This window comes from Pezoporus wallicus, unplaced genomic scaffold (assembly GCF_028554395.1).
Source record: "Pezoporus wallicus isolate ANWC-B61680 ecotype Strahan unplaced genomic scaffold, APGP_CSIRO_Pwel_v1 scaffold_8224, whole genome shotgun sequence".
Lineage (NCBI taxonomy): Eukaryota > Metazoa > Chordata > Aves > Psittaciformes > Psittacidae > Pezoporus > Pezoporus wallicus.
The window spans coordinates 523,582-546,602 of NW_026641935.1; the positions used below are offsets into that span (position 1 = coordinate 523,582).

Consider the following 23,021-nt stretch of genomic DNA (forward strand, 5'->3'; position numbering starts at 1 on the left):
AGATTACCAGAGCAACACATTCAGCATTGTGCCTGAATCTCATTTCCAAGCATTGATTTGTGTTACGTATTCCCGGTCTTTCAAGTCACAGAGGTTTTGCCTTTTCAAAGATGCTAATTAAGTTTGCTGCTCTTGATTATCAGCTGCACTCTGTAAACAACAGCCTTTGGAAATCACAAGATGCGCACTGCCAGCTTTCCTCTTTGAGGGTAAGCCATTCAAAAGGATGAGCTCTTCAGAAAGACTAAGCTAAGGCACTGAATTACTTAGCTCTGGAATCCTGCTTCAGATCCTGCAGCAGACAGGCAAGTTTCTTGCCACCAGCACTGGCTGTGTGTCGATAAACAGACATCCACAAATGGTCTACCTGGCTTTGGCACAACTGCCAGTGTTTGCTAAGCAAACTAAGCCAATGCCTTCCCTACAGCAGATGAAGTTCACGGTTGTGGTATGTGGGGTTCAGGTCCAGTTTCTTAGACATGTTGGTTTACAGCCTTGTTGCTGGTGCTTGGCAGCTGATACAAGTTTAGAAAGCATGTAAAAGGCTGAGGTGCTGGGCTGGAGTTTAGGGTAAAGTTACCCATATCTTTGTTGTGCTAGTTATGCTAGTTTAAAGATCCTAAATGCAAGACTTGACTTACACATCTGGCTGGGGAAACCTTACCATTTTCCCATGTAAGTTCATTTCCCAAGGTTATTCTGAACCTCAGTGAACTAACAAGTGCCCTGCTGCCCCAAAAACCTTTATAGTGACCAAGAAATGGGAATGAGAGGCCCATGGGGTAGAGCATTTTTGCCAATGCTCTTTTGTGCCGCAGGAAAAGGCACATTGCTCTGTGCTTACAGGAGAGTGGACCCTGCAAGTTAAGTCTCAGTTTCTGGTTTTGCTGTGTGGTCAAAAGCTTCATCAGGGCAAGCCAAATCATCCCCAAACTTGGGGTTCAAATACCTGTTTAGTAAGCATCAGAGGGAAATGTTATAGTTTTGTGCTTGTGAATCTACCAATTTAATACTATCTGTAACACCTCAGGATGTTTAGCTCTGAGACCTGGCACCAATTACTGATATTCAGGCCCACGTCTTCTTTGTGCCTTTTATATCAGGTTGATTTAAGCTGTCTGTCAAGTAACAGCAAAATAATCAGTTTACAGCTGAGCTGTCCCCCACCTTATCTATGCATCCGTCACCTTTTCCCTTCAAGTGTTTACTCTGATTAGGTCTTTCCTGTTTTTCTCTTGAGTTCTGAATACTTGTATATTTTCCCTATTAGTGCTGATGAATGTTCTTTTCCCACTGACATGTCAGTGTGTATGCTAAACTTCTCTTACATTTCTGTCTTCACTGCAGAAATGACATGAGTATTTCTCAGGTGCAACCCACCATGCAGAGCTAGTACAAGCTAAAGGAACTGGTTCATAAACTTGCAGCTGTTCTCTCTGTTTATAATGTTGAAACCATCCTACCCTGAAAAACAAAACATTTACGAGCCAAACGTAGGTATCTCTAGAAATCATGTCTGTCAGAGTTAATTATCTTGATAGAGGAGGCTGTTTTCTCCAGGCATACTTATATTTACTTGGGATTTGTATGCTCGTTTTGCAAAGCTGTGTACCTCTGTACCTGCTGTGTGAGTGCCCTGCATGATCCTGCCTGGGGTGCCTCCCAGGGTCAAGATAAAGGCACTTCGTGCCAGAATAACCTCTGCCTTTCAGTAAGGAGGAAAGTGACAGCCCAGGTCTGCAGGTTTCAATGTCTTAGCGTAGAAACAGAGGAAATCCTTCACCTAGAGAAAGTTCATTCATCAAGTTCAGTCCGGAGCACAAAACAGAGCCCTACATCCAAATGTAATGCTTCTTGGGTACTGAATGCTCAGCATAACTGCACACGTACACATACCAAATTATCAAACCTGTCCTTATGCCTCTTCACCTCTTAGATTTCCCTTCTTATCTCCACTTTTCATCACCTAAACTGAAGCCTTCTGTGCTGTCCGACAGCTCCTTTGGTTCTTGTTCCCAGCATCTCTGCAGAAGGGTTCATTTACTGCTTCTGCCCCCAGTCCTCTCAGAAACTACTCTGCCCGTTTTGCCTACACTCATGTGGCAACCTGGTTATGTCAAAATCCCAACAAATACACAGACCAAGCTTCCTTTAGCAAGCTGGTGCATATCCTTCCCCTGTATTATTGAACTGTTCTGGTCTGAGTTTTGTGGGACCTGATGTCTCATAGCTACAGACTGTAAAAGAGAAATCTTGTGAGTAGCCTTAAGTATTCCGTAACTTCCCCCACCTTTCCCCTTTGGCCATCATTGCAGAATTCCAAACCCCAGCTGGAAGAAGCCATGAGCATCCTGGCCTAATCTCATGGCTGAGCCTGTTTTGAGCAGTAGGTTGGGCTAGAGACCTCCAAAGATCACTGCCATCCTGAATTATCCTACAAGCCTGTAATCTCAATAACCAAGGGATCAGGGTGCCCCTACCAACAGCAAAATGCTGTCCAAAAGACAGCATCCCTTCTGCTGTTCATGCTTTCTTCTGCCTCATAGGAGGAGAGAACTATTAGCATGAACATGAGGGTTACCTGGCTTATATGGGCAGCTCTTCTCAGCTCCCCTAAAAATCTTATGCCCTAAAAATCAGTTGCTTATGGCAGCCGTCCATTAAAGAAAGCTGCAGGACAGATAGACTAGCAGCAAGGCGGGCTTGGCTTTCAGAATGGTGTAATCTCCCTTCTTTGTTCCTGTGACATTTGGGGAAATACAGTTCTGTATACATCCACTGAAAAAAAACATGCCTGTGCCAAAGCAGCTCCAGACTCCCTGACCCACTTTTTCTCCTTATATAAACAATTTAGCAAATCCCAGTGATCAGATAACAGCTCGGGCTAATAAGCAGCAATACTAGTGGTCTGCTTTACACCACTTCTGCCTCATCTGGATCTCTTGTTTTCATTCTTATTTTTTTCCCAACAGCACTCCAGACATTGTAGTTGTTTATTTAACTGGCTCTGTTGTTGTGGCTGTCTTTCAAACCAGCCTGAAATCTTCTAAGAAAGCAGAAACCAGTGAATTATAATGTTTCCTTGCCAGGTGTCAAATGACAATTAAGGCACATCGTTTTTAAACTGTGCTGGAAGAAAAAGACATTATTCAATATTTAACAGGTTTACGCAGGAAGAATGTAGGCACTTTGTATATGTATATACCTGTACATGTGCACTCTTAATGAATTTATTACTGTTTAAATCATCATGTAGTATGGCACTCAAAACAGATGTGATATTAATGAACTTCTTTTATTCAAGCCAAATTTGCATGCCTCTGTTGTATCTTGTTAAAAAAAAAAAACCAAAACATGCACATCTTATCATTTAGCAGTTCTGATAATATGAAGCTCACTAAAAAAATAAAGCATGCAAAACAACCTTCAGTTTGCATTATGATTTTAATTAATATACTACTGGCCCTTATGTAAAAAGGCAGTTCAAAGGAAGTGGTGAAGACTCTAGGACTCGATTTTCCAGTGAGGTCTGTGGTGCCAGGTGTTTTACTGAGGAATGTGTACAATAGCTCAAATGGAAACTGTGCCCTTGAGTATTTCTGTTTCCTTAGTGCCTCAGCAGAATTATCTCAGCATTTAAGCCTAAAGAGTACAGATAAAAATGACATAAAATGACCTAAAAGGTATGAAGCAACTTTCTGCCGATATTAATGATCGGTGTATAACCCCTGTGCTATGTAACAGGTGTATTCTGTCTGAATGATAGTATTTTTCCTGCCATGATTAGGAATTCAGACCCATTCTATACAAGGCCTAGGAGACTCTCAGTCTGTCTGCACTGATTACAGTGGAAAAAAGGGAAATTTACACCTATGGGATGAGTATGTATGCGTTGTTGCAGCATCACGTAGGAAATCCTTATTCCTACCAACTTCACCCATGTCTTTAAATCCTGGCAACTCTGTCTCCATCCCTTTCCTCAGTAGTAAGTTGCTGTTAATACTGCTTCTAAAAGGCACCGAAGAAGGGATTTGGGTTGGGCTGGGGGGGAGGGGACAAAAGACTACCAAGATATCTTGTTGAAATAGTGTCATCTAATGTTCCATCTGCCCAGCTTGTTTTGATGGTGAGGGTAGGATGGCACAAAGGAAACAGAAACGAAGGAAGTGAATCAGGAAGGGAGTACAAAAGAGACATTAACAAGTTAAAGCAACAGAGCAAGTAGCCAGAAAGTGAGAAAGTATAAATCAGATCAATTGCAAGGTGTGAATGCGCAGGTGTATATGTGCGTGCATTAGAAGAAGACTTTCTGTGGAAGACCCAAAAGTTCATGGCAAACCTATGGTTTTGAGCTGGTGCACAAAAAGTTGTGCACTTTTGATTACCCCCAATTACAAGGAGTCTACTTGCTTATTACCTTACTCAACATCAAATTAGTTGCCTCACCCCACCTATACTCAGTTTTTGAACCAACAAAAATAACTAATGTTCAATTCATTCCAAAAAAAAAGGGACTTCCTTTTTCCCCTGTATTTTGCTGTCACTAAGTTCTACGAATTCCCATTTTCCAGCCTTTCTATGATCACACTGAGAGCAAAATGTACCAGGCTACAGAATATGTATGCTGAAAATGCTGCTTAGTGATTCACTTGGGAAGAAAAAAAACATATCAGTAAACCCCAACTCACCCAGCTCCACAATGTAATTGCACCAGAATGCATAGTAGAATACTTCAAATATCCTTGTCGACAAGACATAAATGCATGTGTATCTACTAATTGTTCCTAAGCATAGGGAAGGAAAAAAAGCCACCTTCCTGTTGACTTCTAAATTCATGAAGCAGGAGCATGGCAATGGCTGGCTGCAGTGTCAAGTGATTTTTCACTTCAGTAGGTATTAAAAAAAAAAAAAAAGAAAAAAAATCCTGGGAAGAAAAGTCAAGAAGAGACAGTATTCTTTGTAAACTTTCTCCCTGAATCACAACACGAGAGGAGAAATTCATCCTGTATTAATTGTTCCATTTATGCAGAACAAGATATATTGTTCCAAAATAGTCTGCATTTTTCAAGTTTTTCTATTAGTTCTGAGAAAACATCAAAAAAAAAAATCATGGCTTGGAGCGGTACTTTCCAACTGTGTGATTCAAAAATCACAGCGATTAAGCTGTTTTAACTTGGAAATGAGGGGGTTGCCTTTAAGAGAGGAAAATGGCAGTTCTACAGCCACCAAGGATTTGCTACTGTTAAGTATTCACATACTTCAGGAGAGCAAGTATGCCTTTTTCCATCTGCAACAACTTGAGGCTGTGACACTTTTGCCTCCCTCTAATGAAAATATTTATCAGCAAGTGCCACACATCTTTCACCCGTGCACTATTAGAAAGCAGGGAAAAACTTCCCAGGTGGGTTCCTTAAGTTAGACTCCTGAATCTATATTTAGATACATGAATTTCACAAGTAACTCAAGCTGTCAACTCTCTGAAAGGAGCAATCCCTGCCTCCCTACTCCCTACCTGCTCACTGTCACCTTCTCCTTGCCCTTTGCATTGTGATAGAACAAGTATTAATGAAGTCCTGTGCTGAGTAGGGCTGGGAAAGAGCAAAAACATGTCACTTAAGACTGATCCTGATCCTCAGGATCCTTCACTTGAAAAGTGGTAGCAGAAAGGCAGTAGCAAGAGCCATAGGTAAGGAAAGTACTGGGTGATGCTAATCTGTTACATTTGAAGAAATACGGTCCAACAAGCTGTGACCAGCTATAACTCTTTCTGTAGACAAAGGAAGTTTCAAGTAACTATCCTTGTTCAAAAGAGTTCATCCTAGCTCATATTACAGTCGGATTTTTTTTATTTTGGGTTGTTTTTTTCCAAAAGTGAGAAAATAAAGATGATGGTATACATAAAATTGAGAAAGAGGGAATATTCCTGCACCTGCATAAGTCAGGTCAGTAAAAGGAGGTTTGAGTTAAAGTAATGGAGAATCTAACCCTGATTAAAGTGTATCTCAAATCACAATCAACACATCTTAAGGAGCAAGTGCCATTAGGTCTCAACTAGAGAAATGGAAATGCTGAATGCTTACTGCATAGGAAAATATGTTTATTTACTAAGCAGCCTGTGTATTTTGTTACCTGAAACCTCTGGGGTTCCCTGTATCATGCAGTAACGTAGAAAGCAGGGGTGGATAACCCAAAGAATGCTTGTGAGGAGCTGGCAACATACTGGTTCAAGAGAAACACCTAACACAACAGGTTGACTGCCAACTGTTTCCAGTTTTATAGTCTGGAATACAGAAGCATTAGAAGACACCTATTCCTCTAATTATTACCACATAATTATGGTTATATCCCATATCGTGATTTATAAAATCAAAGGGCATATCTGAGGGATGTTATGGAAACTGGGATGAAGCAATGTTAAGGCATACTTTTAGTTAATCTGTACATGCTTTTTCAGAAGTGAATAATAAGAGAACTGCTGGTTTTGTTTAAAACAGTTTGTCTGTTTTACAAATAATATACAAATAAGCATATGCCCTGCATGCATTAGGAATGCAGTTGTGAATAACAAGAGTGAAAGTTGTCCCTGATGATATTTGAAATGCTATTTAATGCCCAGGAAACTATGGCTCATTGAAATAATTCTTACATGTTTTATCTTCGTGTGTATGTGCATGTCTGTCTGTCTTCCACAGGCTGGAACAAGAAATACAGAAATTAGAAAGTGAGGAATCCCAAATATCTGCCAAAGAACAAATCATTTTGGAGAAACTAAAGGAGACTGAGAAATCCTTTGACAACTTGCAAAAGGTATGAAAAAAAAAAAAATAAAACGACACTTGGGCACAGATTGAAACCAAGGTAGACTCCTAGCACTGTTTGAAAGCAGCAGGCATAATTCATGCACTTATGGGAAGAATGAGAGCAGGTGTAGAGCATATAGCTCAGGCCAGGAGGAACAAGACTAGGAAAGATATATAGAAGATATACAGAAGAAGAAGATATATAGAAGACTAGGAAAGAAAGAAAACACAGATACCTCATAGGAAAGACTAGGAGGCATGAGATGTATTTTGGTTGGGTTATTTGGATTTTCCTTTCCACTCCGATTTTTTTGAAGTGGCTTTTAATGAATTTTAGAGACTATCTCCCTAGCTTGTCTGCAGGGAAAGAGTGTGAGTTTTTGGCCACACCGAAAGATGTCAGCAAGACCCTAAAAAGGCATATCAAACTTCCCTGATCCCAGTAGCACACAGATAGTGGCATTTGCCACTTCCAACCATTACAGCCTGCAACAAATAGCAGCGTTCTCCTTTTAGTTATGCTACGTCCCTCTCCCTCAGCCCCCAATGGTGCCTGAACCTGAGAAGCTACATCCCCGTTACTTATTTAAAAATTACAAAGCACCATAAAAGCAATCCTAGCTTAAAAATCAAACTTTCATATAAATTATTCCCCAAGTATTATAGGTTTAATCAAATATCTTTTTTTCCCTTCACAGAGTTTCTCACACCAGGATGGTGGTAAGTGCCTTTTTATTATTGTATAGCTTCGGATTTAACAATAATTGTTATTATAGCTTTGTTGCAAAGTTTTACAGATTGGGGGTTCTTCTTTTCATTATATGTTCCTGTTTTATTGCTAGAGCCATTACCTTCTTCTTTGGTATTGCTATAGTGCAAGCAGAAATATTATTATTACGGTGAAATAGTATTCCTTTGGCAGAGCTCCAGCTCTTTTTTTGTGCATACAAGGGGAAAAAGCAGCACAGATGACTTAAAACAGAGATAATAAAACTTCTATGTTATCTTTCACCACATGACAGCCCTGCAGTGCAGACTCCCTTTCACCTCTCTGTGGTCAATCTTCTCCATTGCATGCAATCATGTTCTGTTAATAAGCAGAGTTAATGAGTTAAATAGGAAGTTAAATACAATTTAATGAGTTAAATAGGAAGTTAAATACAATAAGAACTATTCCTAATATACAGGAACAACTGCTTATATCAGATTTCTTCACTGAAGAATTATATCCTTGGCATGATGATTCTTACAGAAGGAAAATGTTGCATAGGTGGATGAGGGCCTAATAATTACTAGTTTATGAACTCTATTACACCATGTGTGATCACTCTAAACATTGAGCTATAAATTTAGGTGTCTGAGTGAGCAAATGAGATGTTTGGTTTCCAGGAAGCTAGAGAGACCGTTGTAGTGCCTCTCCAGGACCTTTAGGACCAAAGAAGGATATCATGCTGATCCATCGGCAGATAAAACTTAAATCCAGATGCTCATTCTCATACACGTCTTTGAACTGATGAGATTCAAACTACTGAGCCCAAGAATAGCTCCTCCAGCTCCTGAGAAAGCCATGCCCAGCTGTATTGGAAGTATTGTTGAAGAGCATGTAGCATGATCCTAACATTAAAGAACTGGATGCAACTGAATGTTAATATGTAGTATATAAACTGACTTGAAGTTGTCTTTTTGAAGTGATTAATATTTCTCAGGAAAAGGGTTTTCTTTTTAAGTCAGAGATGTACTTCAGAAATTTTCACTTCTGCTAACTATAATCTAAGTTTTACATTAAATCCCGTTGTCAAAAGAAGAAACAAAGTCTCAGATAAGATGCTCCATGTTCAGAACTTACTCTTCCTTCCTCCTTGAGCATTTGAAATCGGCTATCACAAAGTACATGAAGATCCATAATGGCAAATATTTTATACCTATAAAATAGAGTTTCACCATGGTTGTTGGTAGGTTTCCAAAAGAGGAGTGGTGCCTAGAGGAATTAGCTCCCAAACTGCGCAGGAGCTTTTATGACTCGTGCAAGACATGGTCTGCTCTTTATGCACATTGTGATAAAACAAGAAACCAAAGGAAGCCCCAGCTAGAAAACAGGAAGCAATAGTTTCCTCAAATATATTTTCTTGTAGGAATTTAGTATTTCATTGGGTTCAAAGCCTCACTGTTATCCAGATTTTGCCTACTTCCCGTGGATCTCACCCTCACAGGCTGAGTCAGAAGCAAGGACAGTACATGATTTCTGGAGTGTAACAGAAAACTGCAAAATTAAGCCAAAGAGAAGAGTGTCTCCAGAATAAATGTGCAATCAGAGGGAGCATGGGGCATAACCTAAGTTAACTGGTACCTCTTCTCTTCCAGATCATTTGCCTCATGTCTCTTGTCTCTTTCTCTCGGCAGCTGCTCCCTGTGGGCTGAGGCAGTCCTGGGTCAACCTTTAAGCCATTCTGTACTCTATTCCTCTAGGGATGGTCAAGGCTGCAAGCTGTCCTGTTAGCCCTCCCACTGTGGACATGATGTGACTGTACATCTTCATATGGTGAAAGCTGAACAGGTCCTCTGTTTTCTGCTCTCTGACAACAGTCTGTGAGGGTAGCTGATCACAGCAGGAAGAAAACACACACACAGCTAGCTGCGAGCACTTTGGTACCATAGACTTTTCCTTCCTTCAAAAACATGTAGGACTTGCTTCATTGCAGCAGATCAGCCATCTGTCTGGCAGCCATCTGTAACACATCCTGCAGAGGAAAGTGGCAGGAGCCCTTGGGTAATAGAGGAAGACTGTGTAAAACACTGACACAAACCAACCCCAATCTATTGGACAATTTCTTCAATTGCTTCAGATTGTTGAAAGACTTTGAGTTCCTAAATCTCATGTTAATTTGCTTTGTGTCCAGCCTTCCACTTATTCTAAACAATGATGCCATAGAACACGATTTATCTCCACGTTGCATACCTGTGCCTGGTTTTGTGCCATATATACAGTGATGACGGAGTTTTTGAGTGTGCAGAAAGCACAACTACAAGTTCTTCAGATCCCTGAGGGGTTCAGGCAAAGGCTACAAGGAAAGGGAAGTAGTGGTGTTGAACACCAGTGGCTGATCAAGTGACTCTCTGTGTCCTTCTCACCCTTCCCAGAAAACAGTTGTTTGGCAATGCATACTTCTGAGTTTGCAGTCATCCAGAAACAATAAATGCAAATCCCATGTTTTCCAAGGTATAAACACACTTTGCCTTCATACATCATCACACAGAGAAAGCAGAGCTGAAATGCTGAGGCTGAAGGCTGGTGCCCTCTCACCTGTAGTTGTGCTTCTGCCAGCTCCTTGGTGCCTTTGTCACTGATAAGCTCCCTGTTAAACAAGACCTGAGACGATGCTAGGAATGACATCATCTGTTGCTGCTTAGGTCAAAATTAGTCATTTGGTAGTGTTATGCTTTATGCACATCATGAACAAATGGAGAGAGCTCTTGGTCTGCATGTGTCTATGTTTATGGCTCAATGTAAATATAAACCCAAAGACACATTAAAATCTGATGTAACTCCCTTGGCTGTTGAATTTGCCTCAGGGATAAATTCATCGTTTGCAGTCTTTGGCCATCTATATGCAACCACATGCTACTTCAGCCAATGTACAAAAGCCACAATTACATTAACTCTGCAGTTTGCATAAAACTCTGTTTGAATTTGATGTGTATTAGTGTATATTTAGCAAACATGTGGCTCTGAAAAGATTAAGTTCCCAGCATATTGCTTAGAGACTTCTGATTTTCTCTCCTCTGATCTTGATCAGCTGTGCACCCAACAAAAAATCAGACAAACATGCCCTCAGAGGAGTCAAGTACACATCTTTGCAGAGTGCTTTCCATGTGCCCTGTAAAAATTCATCAGTGATTGTTTTTCAGTTGCAGTGTTTTAAGTAACTCTTTAATTTGGTCTGTATTGATGGCTGCCACAGTTACACCACCTCTGGCCACCTGAGTAAAAAACATTGATCATCACCCTTTGAGTTCAGCCTGTAAGCCTTTCCTACCGATCTCACAGACCACTTATCCAATCAGTAACTTGCCTGTTTGTCCAGGAAAAGGCTGTGGGAAACAGTGTCAAAAGCTCTGCTGAAGTCCAGGTAAACAACATCCACTGATTTCCCCATGTCAACAGAAGATGTTATTCTGTTGTAGAAGGTAATCAGGTTAGTCTGTCATGATTTGCCCTTAGTAAACCCATGCTGGCTTTTCTCAATCACCTGCTTCATTTAGTTTGTAACAGTTTCTAGAAGGACTCATCCATCACTTTCGTATGAGGTGAAGTAAGACCAATGTGCCTCTACTATCCTAGGTCCTCTTTTGCTCCCTTCCTGTAGATGGGTATGACATTTTCCCTCTTCCAGTCATCTTTATCTACATGACTTTCAAAGAGTATAGAAAGTCTCCTTCCAACAATGTCAGCCATTGGAGAGACCTTTACAAGAGGCCACAGACCAGCTCTTTACCCATTAATGGCAGGTCAACATATGAGTTATTGTAGCTACTTGATCTTATCATTTGGGGTCTATGCCAGTAAGGACAGGGGCTCAAAGAAGGTATTGAGAACATCTGCCTTGGCAGCATTGTTAAGGACTTATTTTCTTGTTGTGTTAGCATTGGGCCTTTATCTTCCCTGAGCTTCTGCTAACTGCTCACAAATCTGAAGAACTCTTACTTCTTGTACTTGACATCTTTGGGCAATTTCAGATTTGGCTGAGACCTAGCATTCCCGACTTCATCTCTGCATGCCCTAGCAAGGATCTTGTAGTCCTCAATGGCTATTTGGCTCTCTTTCTATAGTTGGTATGCTGCTTTTTTTTTAGTTTTTTTCCATTTAGTTAGACCTAAAAACTCATTCTTAAGCCAAGGTGGTCTTCCATTCAGCCTTCTTCCTTTCCATTTGTAAAGGATGCACCATTCTTGTGGTTTCAGCAGATACTCTTGAATAACTCCCATCACTGACAGGCTCCTTCACCATCCATAGATGCTTCCCATAGAATCCCTCACAGCTGGGCTCTGAGCATATTGAAGTTGGTGCTTCTAAAATTCAGGGTCTTTGTCCTACTACTGGTCTTCGGTGTGCTCAGCAGGATCTTCAGCTCCGCAGTGCTGTGGTCACTGTATCCATGGCTATCATTGCTATTTATGCTGTTAAGAAAGTCTTCTCAATTTGAGAGCAGTAAATCTATCAATGTGCTGCTCCTAGTTTGCACATCCAGCATCTGTAGCAGGAGGCAGATCTCATGGAACTTCATGGACAACTTGTGTGCCATTTTTTTTCTTTTTCCCCAACAAATGTCTGGGTAACTGAAGCCACCCATGAGGACCAGGTTCTGTTGGCCCAAGACTTCTTTGATCACCCAAAGTAAGGTTTTGTTGGCTTTGTCATCATCACTGGGAGGTATACATGCACTTTAGGTGGCTGAATTTGGGGTTCTTGCCTTTGGAAAGGCTTAGGGAGCATTCCTTATTGCTCTGTTAGCTGCGTTCATCCACCCTGTTGCTTATAGATATACAGGTCAGCTGTGAACTCTACCCCTCAAGTTAGTTATTTAAAGCATGATTCACTAAGTCAGAAACGGGCTATTCAGCTTTTAGCAAAGCTTCTTGCTTAAACCTTCTAGTCTCAGAAACATGGTGAGAGGGTCATAATCTCGGTTGTACCCCTGTGAAGGGCCTTAGGGTTTTACATGTGGAACAGCCCTGCCCTTGGAGCCAGTATTTACAAAAGACCTACCACTGATTTTAGTAGTAGTCAGACTTTTTAAAGACAATCCAGCCCTTTGAAAATGAGCTCATCTGACATTTGGCCACACGCCTCTGTGTGGGATTTATTCTGAGCAGTTCTGAAGGTTTAGTTTTGTGTAAGCACCCTTGAAGGATTATTTTACCCCATATGTTTTCCTAAGCACTTCACTGACAATATGGAAGAGTGCCATAGTCCTAAAACAGTTTGTTGTAAATAGTACAAAAAGCCAGAGAACTTGTTTTATGTCATCCTTAGATATTAATAACTCATCAAAGGTTGAAATGAAGTTATTTAATGCAGTCAGTTCAGATGCTTTAATTTATGTTCTGCCTCGCTTCTCATGAGAACAAATTGCTAATTTGCATCTCACCCACTCCTTATAAAATGGATCTCTTATATCCTTTTTAAAGGTGCTAAATGAAACAGACGTTGTTGCCAGTGAGAAAAAGGGCAATGAGCATGCTCACTTTCTTAGAGGGAGGGAGGGCAAGAAAAGAACTGGCAGAATCAACCAAGCCCCAACTTCTTCTACTCAAATAACCTGTTTTTGACACATGCCAGAAGAAGAAAGTACATGAGAATCCCATGCTCACCCCCCAAACCCCTCTCCCCCAACATAGTGCTTCCTTCTCAGGACAATAATTAGAGGCTGTCAGGAGCCCTGAAGCTGACTTTTTAATATTTTACTCTAAATAACATCAAGAGAAGTTTCTAAACTGAGTCAGTATTAACAACAACTAACACTTACCAAAGTATTGTCTCCTAACACAGGAGGAAAAAAAAAAAAAATCAAAAACTTTCTAAGATCCACAGACATACATGTACATCGTTAAAATGAGGGTTTCACCATCAAGCTATACAATGGATCTTGCGTACTGCTAGACATCAGCAATGCTGGTGTCCAGGCTGGTCAGCTCAGTTCCCTGTACAGGCACTGGCAAAAACCAAACATTTTCGAGGGTTTGCCTCCTCAGAGCCTCAGGATGAGAACTGTACCCTAACCATGCCTATTTATTCTCATTGACTTCAAAAGAAGTAAGGATGATTAGTTAAGAGGCACAAGTCTGCATTGATTACAGCCACATGTAGACAGATAAGTTTGTCACTCAAGCTGCTGGATGAGCATGTACGGAAACCAGTGTTTCAGCAGTATGCTCCATGGGATGAATAATCAATAAATTTCTGCTGTTTTCAGAATACAAACTGCCTTCTTATTCTGGCCTAGAAACACAGTCCCTACTTTTTTCTTCTGAGAAATTGCTTCAGTTTTCAATAATGGCCTGCTCATTTGCTGATGATATTTCCCAGAATAACAACATCAAGCATTGTACCAGTTTCTCATCAGACACAAGACACTCCGCAAAAGAAAAAAGCTATTGCTGGCTGTTCCTCAGTCAGCTGTGTCCTAAACAATTATTTCTCCTAGGCTCCACTGTTAAAAATAAAAATTTTTGAGGAAACTATGCATTGAAAATATAAAAGCGCAAGGCTGCCATTTGTCCACTGAAATATGATATATATGGGTGTTATCTATAGGGAACGTGATGAAAGTATCTCCCCTCACCAGATGCAGTCAAGCAGCCTACAGCAGGACATTTCATTTTCTCTCTCCTTTTACCAGTTCACTTTTATGGTCTGGACTGATCTTCTAATCTCAGCTGCTTACAACAAGAGGCACCAAGGAAGGCAGATTCTGCCTCCTACCTTGACACATGGACTAGGCTGCACGAAGGGCTCAGCAACTTAAATTATATATTGTAGCAGCAAAATACCCTTGGAGGAAAAAAGATGCTCTGTTTCACACCAGATAGGATCTTATGTTTGAATAGAAATTAAACCTTTTCCATACAAAAAATGAAAACACTTCCAGTTGATGGGAAAAGCTGTGGGTTTTTGTTTTTCTTTTTGGTTTGGTGCCTAAACATTAAGTCAGTTATTAGCACATCTCTCCTCTGAGATTTTCTTTCAGTTCAGCCACTGAATCCTAGCATAACAGTATATACTATATAGTTATATTTAACCCAGCCACAAAACATCTCCTGGTAAATATTTGTATATTTATTTAATCCCACTTCTAAAGAACATATTTAGCTTATTCAAAACAATCATAAGCTCAAGTGTAAAACAAGTCAGTCCTTTAAGATAGCTTTCTACTAGTCCATGTTTTATGAATGAATAATGGCACTGCAGCACTGGCAGGCACTTAATACCTACTGAAGGTCATAACAGGCAGCCTATCAGTATCTATATGTAACTAATTTCATTATTAACAAGATTTCAGCTTTAAAAACAAAAAGCCAGTGCAAAGTGGACTTTTACCCAATTCAGTCAACACTACCATTTTTAGGCTTTTGTGTGTATTTGAAATGTCACATATTCTGGGTATGACGTTAGGTTTGCTCCTTAACTTCCTCCACTCTTGCTCCCATTTTAAAGGTCATGGACTTCATAAATCCAGAACCTCCTGGCAAATAATTTTATGTGTTCAATTGACATAAGGTTTGAGTCATCTGGACCCATTCCCTCCTGCCTCAGCTAGTCTATTGAACACCAATCACACGACAGTGACTCTGCACTTTGTTTGCTTTGATCCAATTATCTAGTACAAAGCTCCAGTGACTATTGTCAGGGCTGACAACACTGCTGTCTAAGCAATAAGCCACTGGGGCTCAAAGCACGAATCTAACTGTTTCCTGTTCTCTGACACCAGATGCAGTAAATTACATTTACTCCCAGATCCCTGAACTCCCAACCCTCTATTCACGAACAGCAGAGCCAGTTCCTGGGTGGGACGCAGCAAGCAGAGTAGCTGGTAAGTCTCAAGGAACAAAGTATTATAATACCAGTCCAGTAGCCATGAACTTTATTTGTTATATTACCTTAATGGGTTTGGTGTCCTGATATCATTTAAATGCCAGGAAATGCCACTTGATTTGTATTTTGTAAATAAATCAAGGCTTTTTGAGCAGTAATGAGTACTTTCAAAACAATGTACTACTTTCAAAACAATGAACTACACAGAAGTGGGATAGGAAATGCGTCCAGGTTTTTACATAGAAACATTCAGTTCTTTCCATCTCTTCAGCAGATACAAATATATGGTACCTAGGCCAAGGTTTTGTCTCCTCCATTGTATCTGTGCAGCTCCCATTAAGATGAATGAGAAAAAGAGATACTCACAGGACCCCACATGTGCTTCAAAAGTTTATGTTATTTTATACTTATTTATATGCCATTCTTTCTTATTGGGGAAAAGGTGGGGAGAATTATGGCATGTTTTGTGCTTGGAGTCATACAGAGAAATTTCTAACTTTTTTTGTTTCAGATTCAGTACATGTCTTAAATGTAACAACATGATTGTTAAAAGCTGTATGTTTTTCTTATTTTCAAGATCCTTCTTTTCTAAACAATGTATTCCCTATCTCAAGACCAAATTGTTGGTGGATACTTAAAAGGTGTCCTAAGGATTGGGAAGGATACTTGAAGGATGGGTTAACAAGCATAGCAAAGCTATGTCTGGAGCTAAGACACTGTATACAGCTACAGCATATGTCATTTTGTTCAGAAGTCGTGTCTCAAGCCATTCCAAAAACTTCCTTTCCACCAGTACTTTCCCTAATCTGTCTTAAAAGCAAGCTTTTCCCTGTGTGTTTTGTGCTATTTGTCAACACCAAGAAAACGATTTCTTTCATTCTTCAGATGACACACAAGACTTTTTCACGTAGTCCTTGATAAGAGTATTGTGTGGTGCAATAGGGTAAAGAAAAAACATCAGCATATGTGCCTAAAAGTAGACTGTGAACATCCATCTTAAAACAAGCTCAAAGACTATTGAAATTTTTTTTCTTTGAAAGAACAGCCTCTGAACCCACAAAACTGGCAGAAGCCAGCTCATTCCATCTGCATGTTGGGATCTTATTGTCATGAAGTACTGCATCATGTTACTTTCTAATAAAAGCTTTTGCAGAAAACTCGTATTTGTGAATACAGACTGTCATCTTCAAGTACTGCTTTCTGTCCCAACTCAAAAACCAGATAGTTTTGTGTTGTATTAATAGAGCACATTTTGCCATAAATAAGCTCTAGTTAAATAAAGACATTTTAGAAATCTACATTAGTTCATTTTTCAGCTACTTTGACAAGCTGGGCTGCTAGGTTTTCCTGCAGAGATTGAACATTATGCATACAGGCAGGTTAGCCAAGTTCAGTTACCCACTTCTCCTATGGCAATGTATTTCCCTATTGAACAGCTTTCTAAAAAGCTTGAGCATGCTATGCATTTACTTGCACAAGTAGCTTTAATGTGATGCCTATGCCAGGTGATAAACCACGTTATGCCAATATCTAAAACACTGCTGCTGAAATCATGGTAGAAATGAAAAGAAAATGTTGCTAGTGGAAAAACTTAACCAAATGAGCCAAACATAAGCTGCACAAGGACCATACCATACAAGTTAACTTTCTAGATCAGGTCAGCCAGTAGGATGTCTAATCAGTGCTAGAACTTGTTGGCCAAAGTCTCCCTAGTAGGTAAGATGTTTCTTACCAGTACTCCATGCTATAGATAAAAAGATGTATCTTGCAACTCTTCTGAAACGGATATGGCCAAGCCCACATTATTTAACTATCAGATTTTCCCTGTTTCTGAATTCAGGCCCACTATACAAGCTTTCTTTTAATGCACACTGCCGGAAGAAATTTGTTTCGTCAAAATAGGGGAGGCCTGGCAGATCACACCTTTTTCTGCACTAAAACTAAGTGCAATAACAAGGCACTCAACTATTTCACAGGAAATTAAGCAGTCTTTACTGAAAAGTCATGCCTCAGCTAATACTGTTATTTTTCAAAAAAGAGGAGAAGCACATGATCTCCACAGGGGAGCTCAGGATGCTGCTTCTCATCAAGAAGAAGGTGGGTGGGTCAGTGAGCTGGCAGTGCCTCCTCTGCAGGGCTGTGGTGTTCAGGACAAATAAGGAATGTTTTTGCCTGTTAGAGATGATTTTCTGAACATGCTGTTGCTACCTTATCCTTCATCTCTTCAGTTCAGCTGGCTGTCACTAGAAAACATGCAAAAGTGTCAGCTTTAACCTCTTCACCATAGGCTAGCCAACCTCTATACTTACCTCTGCAGTGTTGGAAGTTATTGAACAATATATGCCTGAACATCAGTGTTCAGGGTCCACTTCCCCATGGCTTGGGGTAACAAGCCAGTAAACATAATTCCTCTTCCTTTCCTCATCCCTCTCACCCCTTCCAGAGAAATTGCCCCTAGAAGGGTGCAAATTCCAGGGTGATGGCACCTACATATTTTTGTTTCATTACCTCTGTAAGTAGAATTAAAAGCTTCAGGGCAGAGGTACTTGCACAAGACTTGCAGGGCACTCACCAGTTAGCTCCTGGGCAGGAACAGTCCCAAGCAAATGATCCATGCCAGCTGCTCTCTAAGCCACACCATGGCACAGTCTGCCACAGCTCCTCAGAGCAACCTGCTTCAGGGTTTAATTGCTTCCAGCTCTGGAGCAACAGTGTTTCTCCTTATTTCCAACCTAAATTTCTCCTGTTCCAGTCCATGATGGCTGCCGCACACCTTGGAGAAGAGCCCAGCTTTCACCCCTGCAGCCTCCTCCTCCTCCTAGCTGCTTGGCCTGCTCTGGGGCAATCAGGCATGAACGCTTTCAAGAAAACACAGATTCAGAGGGAGATCAGAAAACTGAAATCACAGAATCATAGAATCATAGAACGGTTTGGGTTGGAAGGGACCTTAAAGGGACCTAGTCCCAATCTTCTTGCTATGGACAGGGACACCTCCCTCTAGTCCAGGTTGCTTAAGGGCCTGTCCAACCTGGTCTTGAATATTTCCAGAGATGGGGCAGCCACAGCTTCTCTGGGCAACCTGTGCCAGTGCTTCACCACCCTCACAGTAAAAATTTCTTCATAATGTCTAATCTAAATCTCCCCTCTGTCAGCTAGCCCCGCTTCATTGTGAAAATGGGCAACCTGTGCTCAGGGTCATGACAGCTATGGACACAGCCCATAAACCTTGCAACGCAGTGGTAAAATGTGGTCCTTAGGGATATTTCCCTATCTTGCAACAGCCAAAGTGAGATCCCTGCTTCTACAGCCCACTCCAACCTTCAGCAATGCATCACTCTCAGAGGCAGCAAGGCCCCTTCACCCTGTGGCACCTCTGTCCTCTGCCTCCATGCAGGAGTTTGTATGGTGTTGCAGTTGGCCAAACCAGCCCTGCCAGGGCTGACCAAGGTCTCAGCAGATGCACACAGCACATAGACGGACAGACCCCCTGTTTGGCTGGGCTGCCCACTAGACAGCACACCCAGGGGCCAGAGGAGGCCACCTTGCAGAGGCCAGTATGCACCCAGTTAAGCAGTGCGCAAAGTCTAGAACTATGGGGGGAATCGTGGTGCGCAATCATAATAAACTTCCTTTTGATGATTAAATACTTTGCTTTAAGGATCCAGAAAAGAAAATACTATTCTGTGTGAATAATAAGACTAATGGAATCTATTAATGCAAAAGTAATTTTTAATTCATTTTTTTAAAATACAAGCATACCAAGCTACATTGGTTTTTGAGGCAAGGATATTCTGTACTCAGTTGAAAATAAATCAGGGAAAAAAACCAAGATGTCAGTTTGCAGTGTCCCCAGGTAAGACAAATCACAATTATAAGGTTCATTGGTGGAAACGGTCACCATAAGTTTCACAAACACTTGTCACTGCCTGTGGTAATTTGTAATTATGTGTCTGTGGATGTCTGTCCAGATGCCAAAATGTCTTCATCTGCATATAAGGAATGCTTAAAAACACAACCCTTCTGGAAAGTCTGTGAAACCTTTGCACATTTTTCCTTGAAAAGCTGTCTAGTGAGATGCCACCGCCTCTCAAAATGGGAGTTAGAGCGGTGTAGACTGCCCACCTATTGCTACTGTGTGGTCTCTACAATTTTCATCTTGTTACTGCGTCCTTCTTAACTGATACAATAAAAGCTTCTTTGCTATTCTAAAGCTGCATTCCTCACACACGTTTTCACCTGCTGTTTCATGACGCTTTGAAAATCAGTTTATTATTACTTTTTCCTTCATCTTTGGCAATGGTGCTTAGTACACCAACTAAACAACGGAGCACTTCTTGGCCATTTTGTACATTCTCTTAACTTGCAAGCAGAAGTCACTGTCACTGTCAATGCCTTGGTGGAAGCTAAGAGAGTTGCACTGCCACGCATCTGAGGGAGAATTTATCCCATTGTGTGTGATTTTGTTTTCCCACCTGTAGAACAGGGTAAACACTGTTTCTTCTCCTCTATAAAATGTTTTGAATGCTTCGGATGGAAGAGTTAAGCAAGAACAATCATTGATAGTAAAACATTCTGGGGGTTAATTTGCAGTAAACAAAACTTGTTACCAGCTAACTTGTCAGTTTGATGGCAGAGAATGAAAAAGAGAATAGTGAGGCTCCTGGAGATGAGCTTCTATCTGAATTTTGAGGCAAGTCCAGAAAGGTTGAGGGCAACCTGCATGCTGTCACCTTCCTTTGTCTAAATTGCACCTAACCCAAGTGCTCTTGGTGCTCCTGATTGATCAGAAACAGCTCCGCGCAGATTGAGCTGGAAGACTAGGTCCTGTTTGCCACAGGTATGCTAGCCTCCAGCTGCATAAAAAGCTATAGTATAATAACTGTTTCTGTCCACAGTGTTGCATCCCACCTCTAACGTAGAACGCTTGGCCTTTAGAAGCAGGAGGTAGGAAAAGGGGCACCGTAGTTTTCTTTGTCTGTTTGGCAATTAACCGTTCACTGGCTTTTTTTGTTGTAACATGCACTTCCTCTCTTGTTTTCATTTAAGCTTTGTGCACCATGGAAATTAATGTGGAGAAAGACAAACAGACAGGAGAGACCAAGATTGTCTCTGCTTCACCTATTGGCCCAGATGAGGCCCATCAAAGAGGATTCAAAGTCTATGATGATGGTACCAAGGTAGTCTATGAGGTTCACTCTGGTGGCACAGTGGTAGAAAATGGAGTACATAAATTAAGCTCAAAGGACGTAGATGAACTTATGCAAAAAGCTGGACAATCAAGTGTAAAAGGAGGGTATGAAACAATGACCGTGTCAGACAGAAATGAGGTAGCCGATGGAAACCTTAGCCATATGAAGGAGCAAATGCTCTTCAAGGAGGCAAAGCTGGAAATGATACACAAACCCAGCAAAGGGCACGCTGTGAACCCTCAGACCCAAGACAAACCCTGTGGTGGTGAAGCCCCAGAGGCCAGCACAGACCAGCCAGTGACAATGATATTTATGGGCTACCAGAACATTGATGATGAAGAGGAGACAAAGAAAGTGTTGGGCTATGATGAGACCATCAAGGCAGAGCTAGTCCTGATTGATGAAGATGACGAGAAGTCATTGCGAGAGAAGACAGTGACAGACATCTCCACCATGGATGGGAACGCTGCTGAGCTGGTCTCTGGCAGGCCCCTGTCGGACACGACAGAGCCCTCCTCTCCTGAGGGTAAGGAAGAGAGCCTGCCTTTGGAAGCTGCCCCAGGTACACAAAAGAAAAAGCGCTGTCAATGCTGTATTATCATGTGAACTCCTTCCCCACTCCGGGGAGCTCCTGCTCCGTCACTTACCTAGACCTCACTGTACTTCTAATTGCAATACTGTGAACTGGAAGTGAATGCCTCCATTGCCTTGCAGTTGGGTTGCTTTGCTTTCTAGTTCTTCAGGAAGAGGAGCACTCAGTTATTTTTCCAGACTTACTGTTTGGGGTTTGGGAGGGGTGGGAAAAGTTGCTTCTTTTTTTGTTGTTGGCTTTTTTTTTTCCCCTTAATATTGCAGAGTGAGAGATTAATGGGAAATGGAGCAAATGTTTTCATATTTATTTGATTTATATATATATTTTATATATATAACGGAAACACTTTTTACATTTTTTGTTGGATATCTGGCATGCTTGATCAGATTCCTAGGATTCTGTGGGACTCTGAGCTTCACAGCAGCCAGATACAGGAGCCTTAAAAAAAATACTGCTTCTCTTTTTTAAGAAAAATCACATTTAAACTTTATTTTATAGATCCTATTTTTTATTTCTTGGGGGAAGGCTTAGATCATTTTACTGTTTTACTTTGCTAAAACTCAGACTGGTCTTTCCCAAAAAGTTTGCATAGTTTTTTTTTTTATAGTAACTTTCCAATTTATTTTGCCATATCAGAAAAAACCATCAGCCATTTTGCTTATTGGTGATACCAAAAATGGACCTTAATTATTCTTTCAAGAAAACATATGAATGATGATTTTGCCTTACGTAGATCTTCCAGATTACAGTATTGTATGTGTACTTTATCTCCCCAAATTACAGTTGGAATTAGTTTGACATGGAAAAAATGCAGCTGTCACACTAACTGAAATGGAGTCACTGATCTAATTACTTGCCTTTCAGTAACTCTGCCAATGTTTATACATGAAGTTTTTCCACTGAACTCCAGTAGATGAGAGATACTGCTTTCTGTTTCCTTAGAATATAAATGAACTTCTCTCACAGTCTGACCCTGTTCCCAGTAGATTCAGTTCTGAGATTCTCAGCACTGGAATGGGGGCAGGGCAGGGCCAGAGTTCTATTTTCTCATTCTTAGGGAAGTGTAGCTTCTCATAGAGCATCTCTCCAGTGCATCTACACAATGAAAGGTGATCAGTGTGATCCTGCCCTACTTTCCAGGGTAAAACTCTTGTGGAAGCCCACTGGAGTTTTGTTGGAGCAGCTGTTTCTGGGGATCCTACAGCTGCAAGGCTAACACTTTCAAACACCACTGGTGGTTTTGGATGCTTCATTTTCCCGTGTGTGACACTTCAAAGAGGCCTGATTTCCAAAAAATCTTTCTTCACCTGTGCTCTGAAAATAAGGCCTGTTAAAAACAGCTCAAGGTGTAAGTGTAAAAAGGCAAAGGCATCCAAAATCAGTAGATGTTTCCTTGTTTCTCAGTCCTTTGATTCTTCTAACTACAGTGAAAAAGCAGACAGCTTTTTAGCACAGATATTACGATCCTGATTCTTGTCTCACACTGGTTTTGCTTAAGTGCAGCCTCATTCACTTTGGTGGAGTTAGTCTGGATTTATAACTACAGAAGTGGGATTAAAAATCAGGATTTGTGTTTTCTGATAGTGTTAAAAAGTACCAAATATCATTTTGAAGTGTCTTTGAAACTATCAGACTTCAAACATCAATAACAGCAACTGAAACAGAAAATAAAAAAGGATTAAAAAAAAAGGAAAATAGAAAAAAAACCTCTTTTCAGTCTGAGGTGGTTCCTATGATATCTCTGTTCATTCTTGGATGGTGCTTTTACTGCATTAATTGTTAGTTCAGAGCATCCGATTAAAGAGTTCTTGCTCTGTACTCTTTTCTTTCTGTGCCACTAAAAAAGACAC

The 23,021-nt window shown here is 40.8% G+C and overlaps 1 protein-coding gene across 6 annotated transcripts in view; it reads left to right on the forward strand.

Moving 5' to 3' along the window:
• PALM2AKAP2 (PALM2 and AKAP2 fusion) overlaps positions 1–23,021 on the forward strand; it is a 263,373-nt gene that overhangs the window by 103,130 nt on the left and 137,222 nt on the right. For 2 of the 6 annotated variants that reach the window (XM_057426043.1, XM_057426044.1), the window contains exons 4-7: positions 6,693–6,807; positions 7,499–7,520; positions 15,287–15,388; positions 20,437–21,141. In XM_057426043.1, the coding sequence (XP_057282026.1) occupies positions 6,693–6,807; positions 7,499–7,520; positions 15,287–15,388; positions 20,437–21,141 (944 nt within the window). The remainder of the gene's footprint in view (positions 1–6,692; positions 6,808–7,498; positions 7,521–15,286; positions 15,389–20,436; positions 21,142–23,021) is intronic. The other 4 variants (XM_057426046.1, XM_057426047.1, XM_057426048.1 and 1 more) reach the window with 2 other exon arrangements.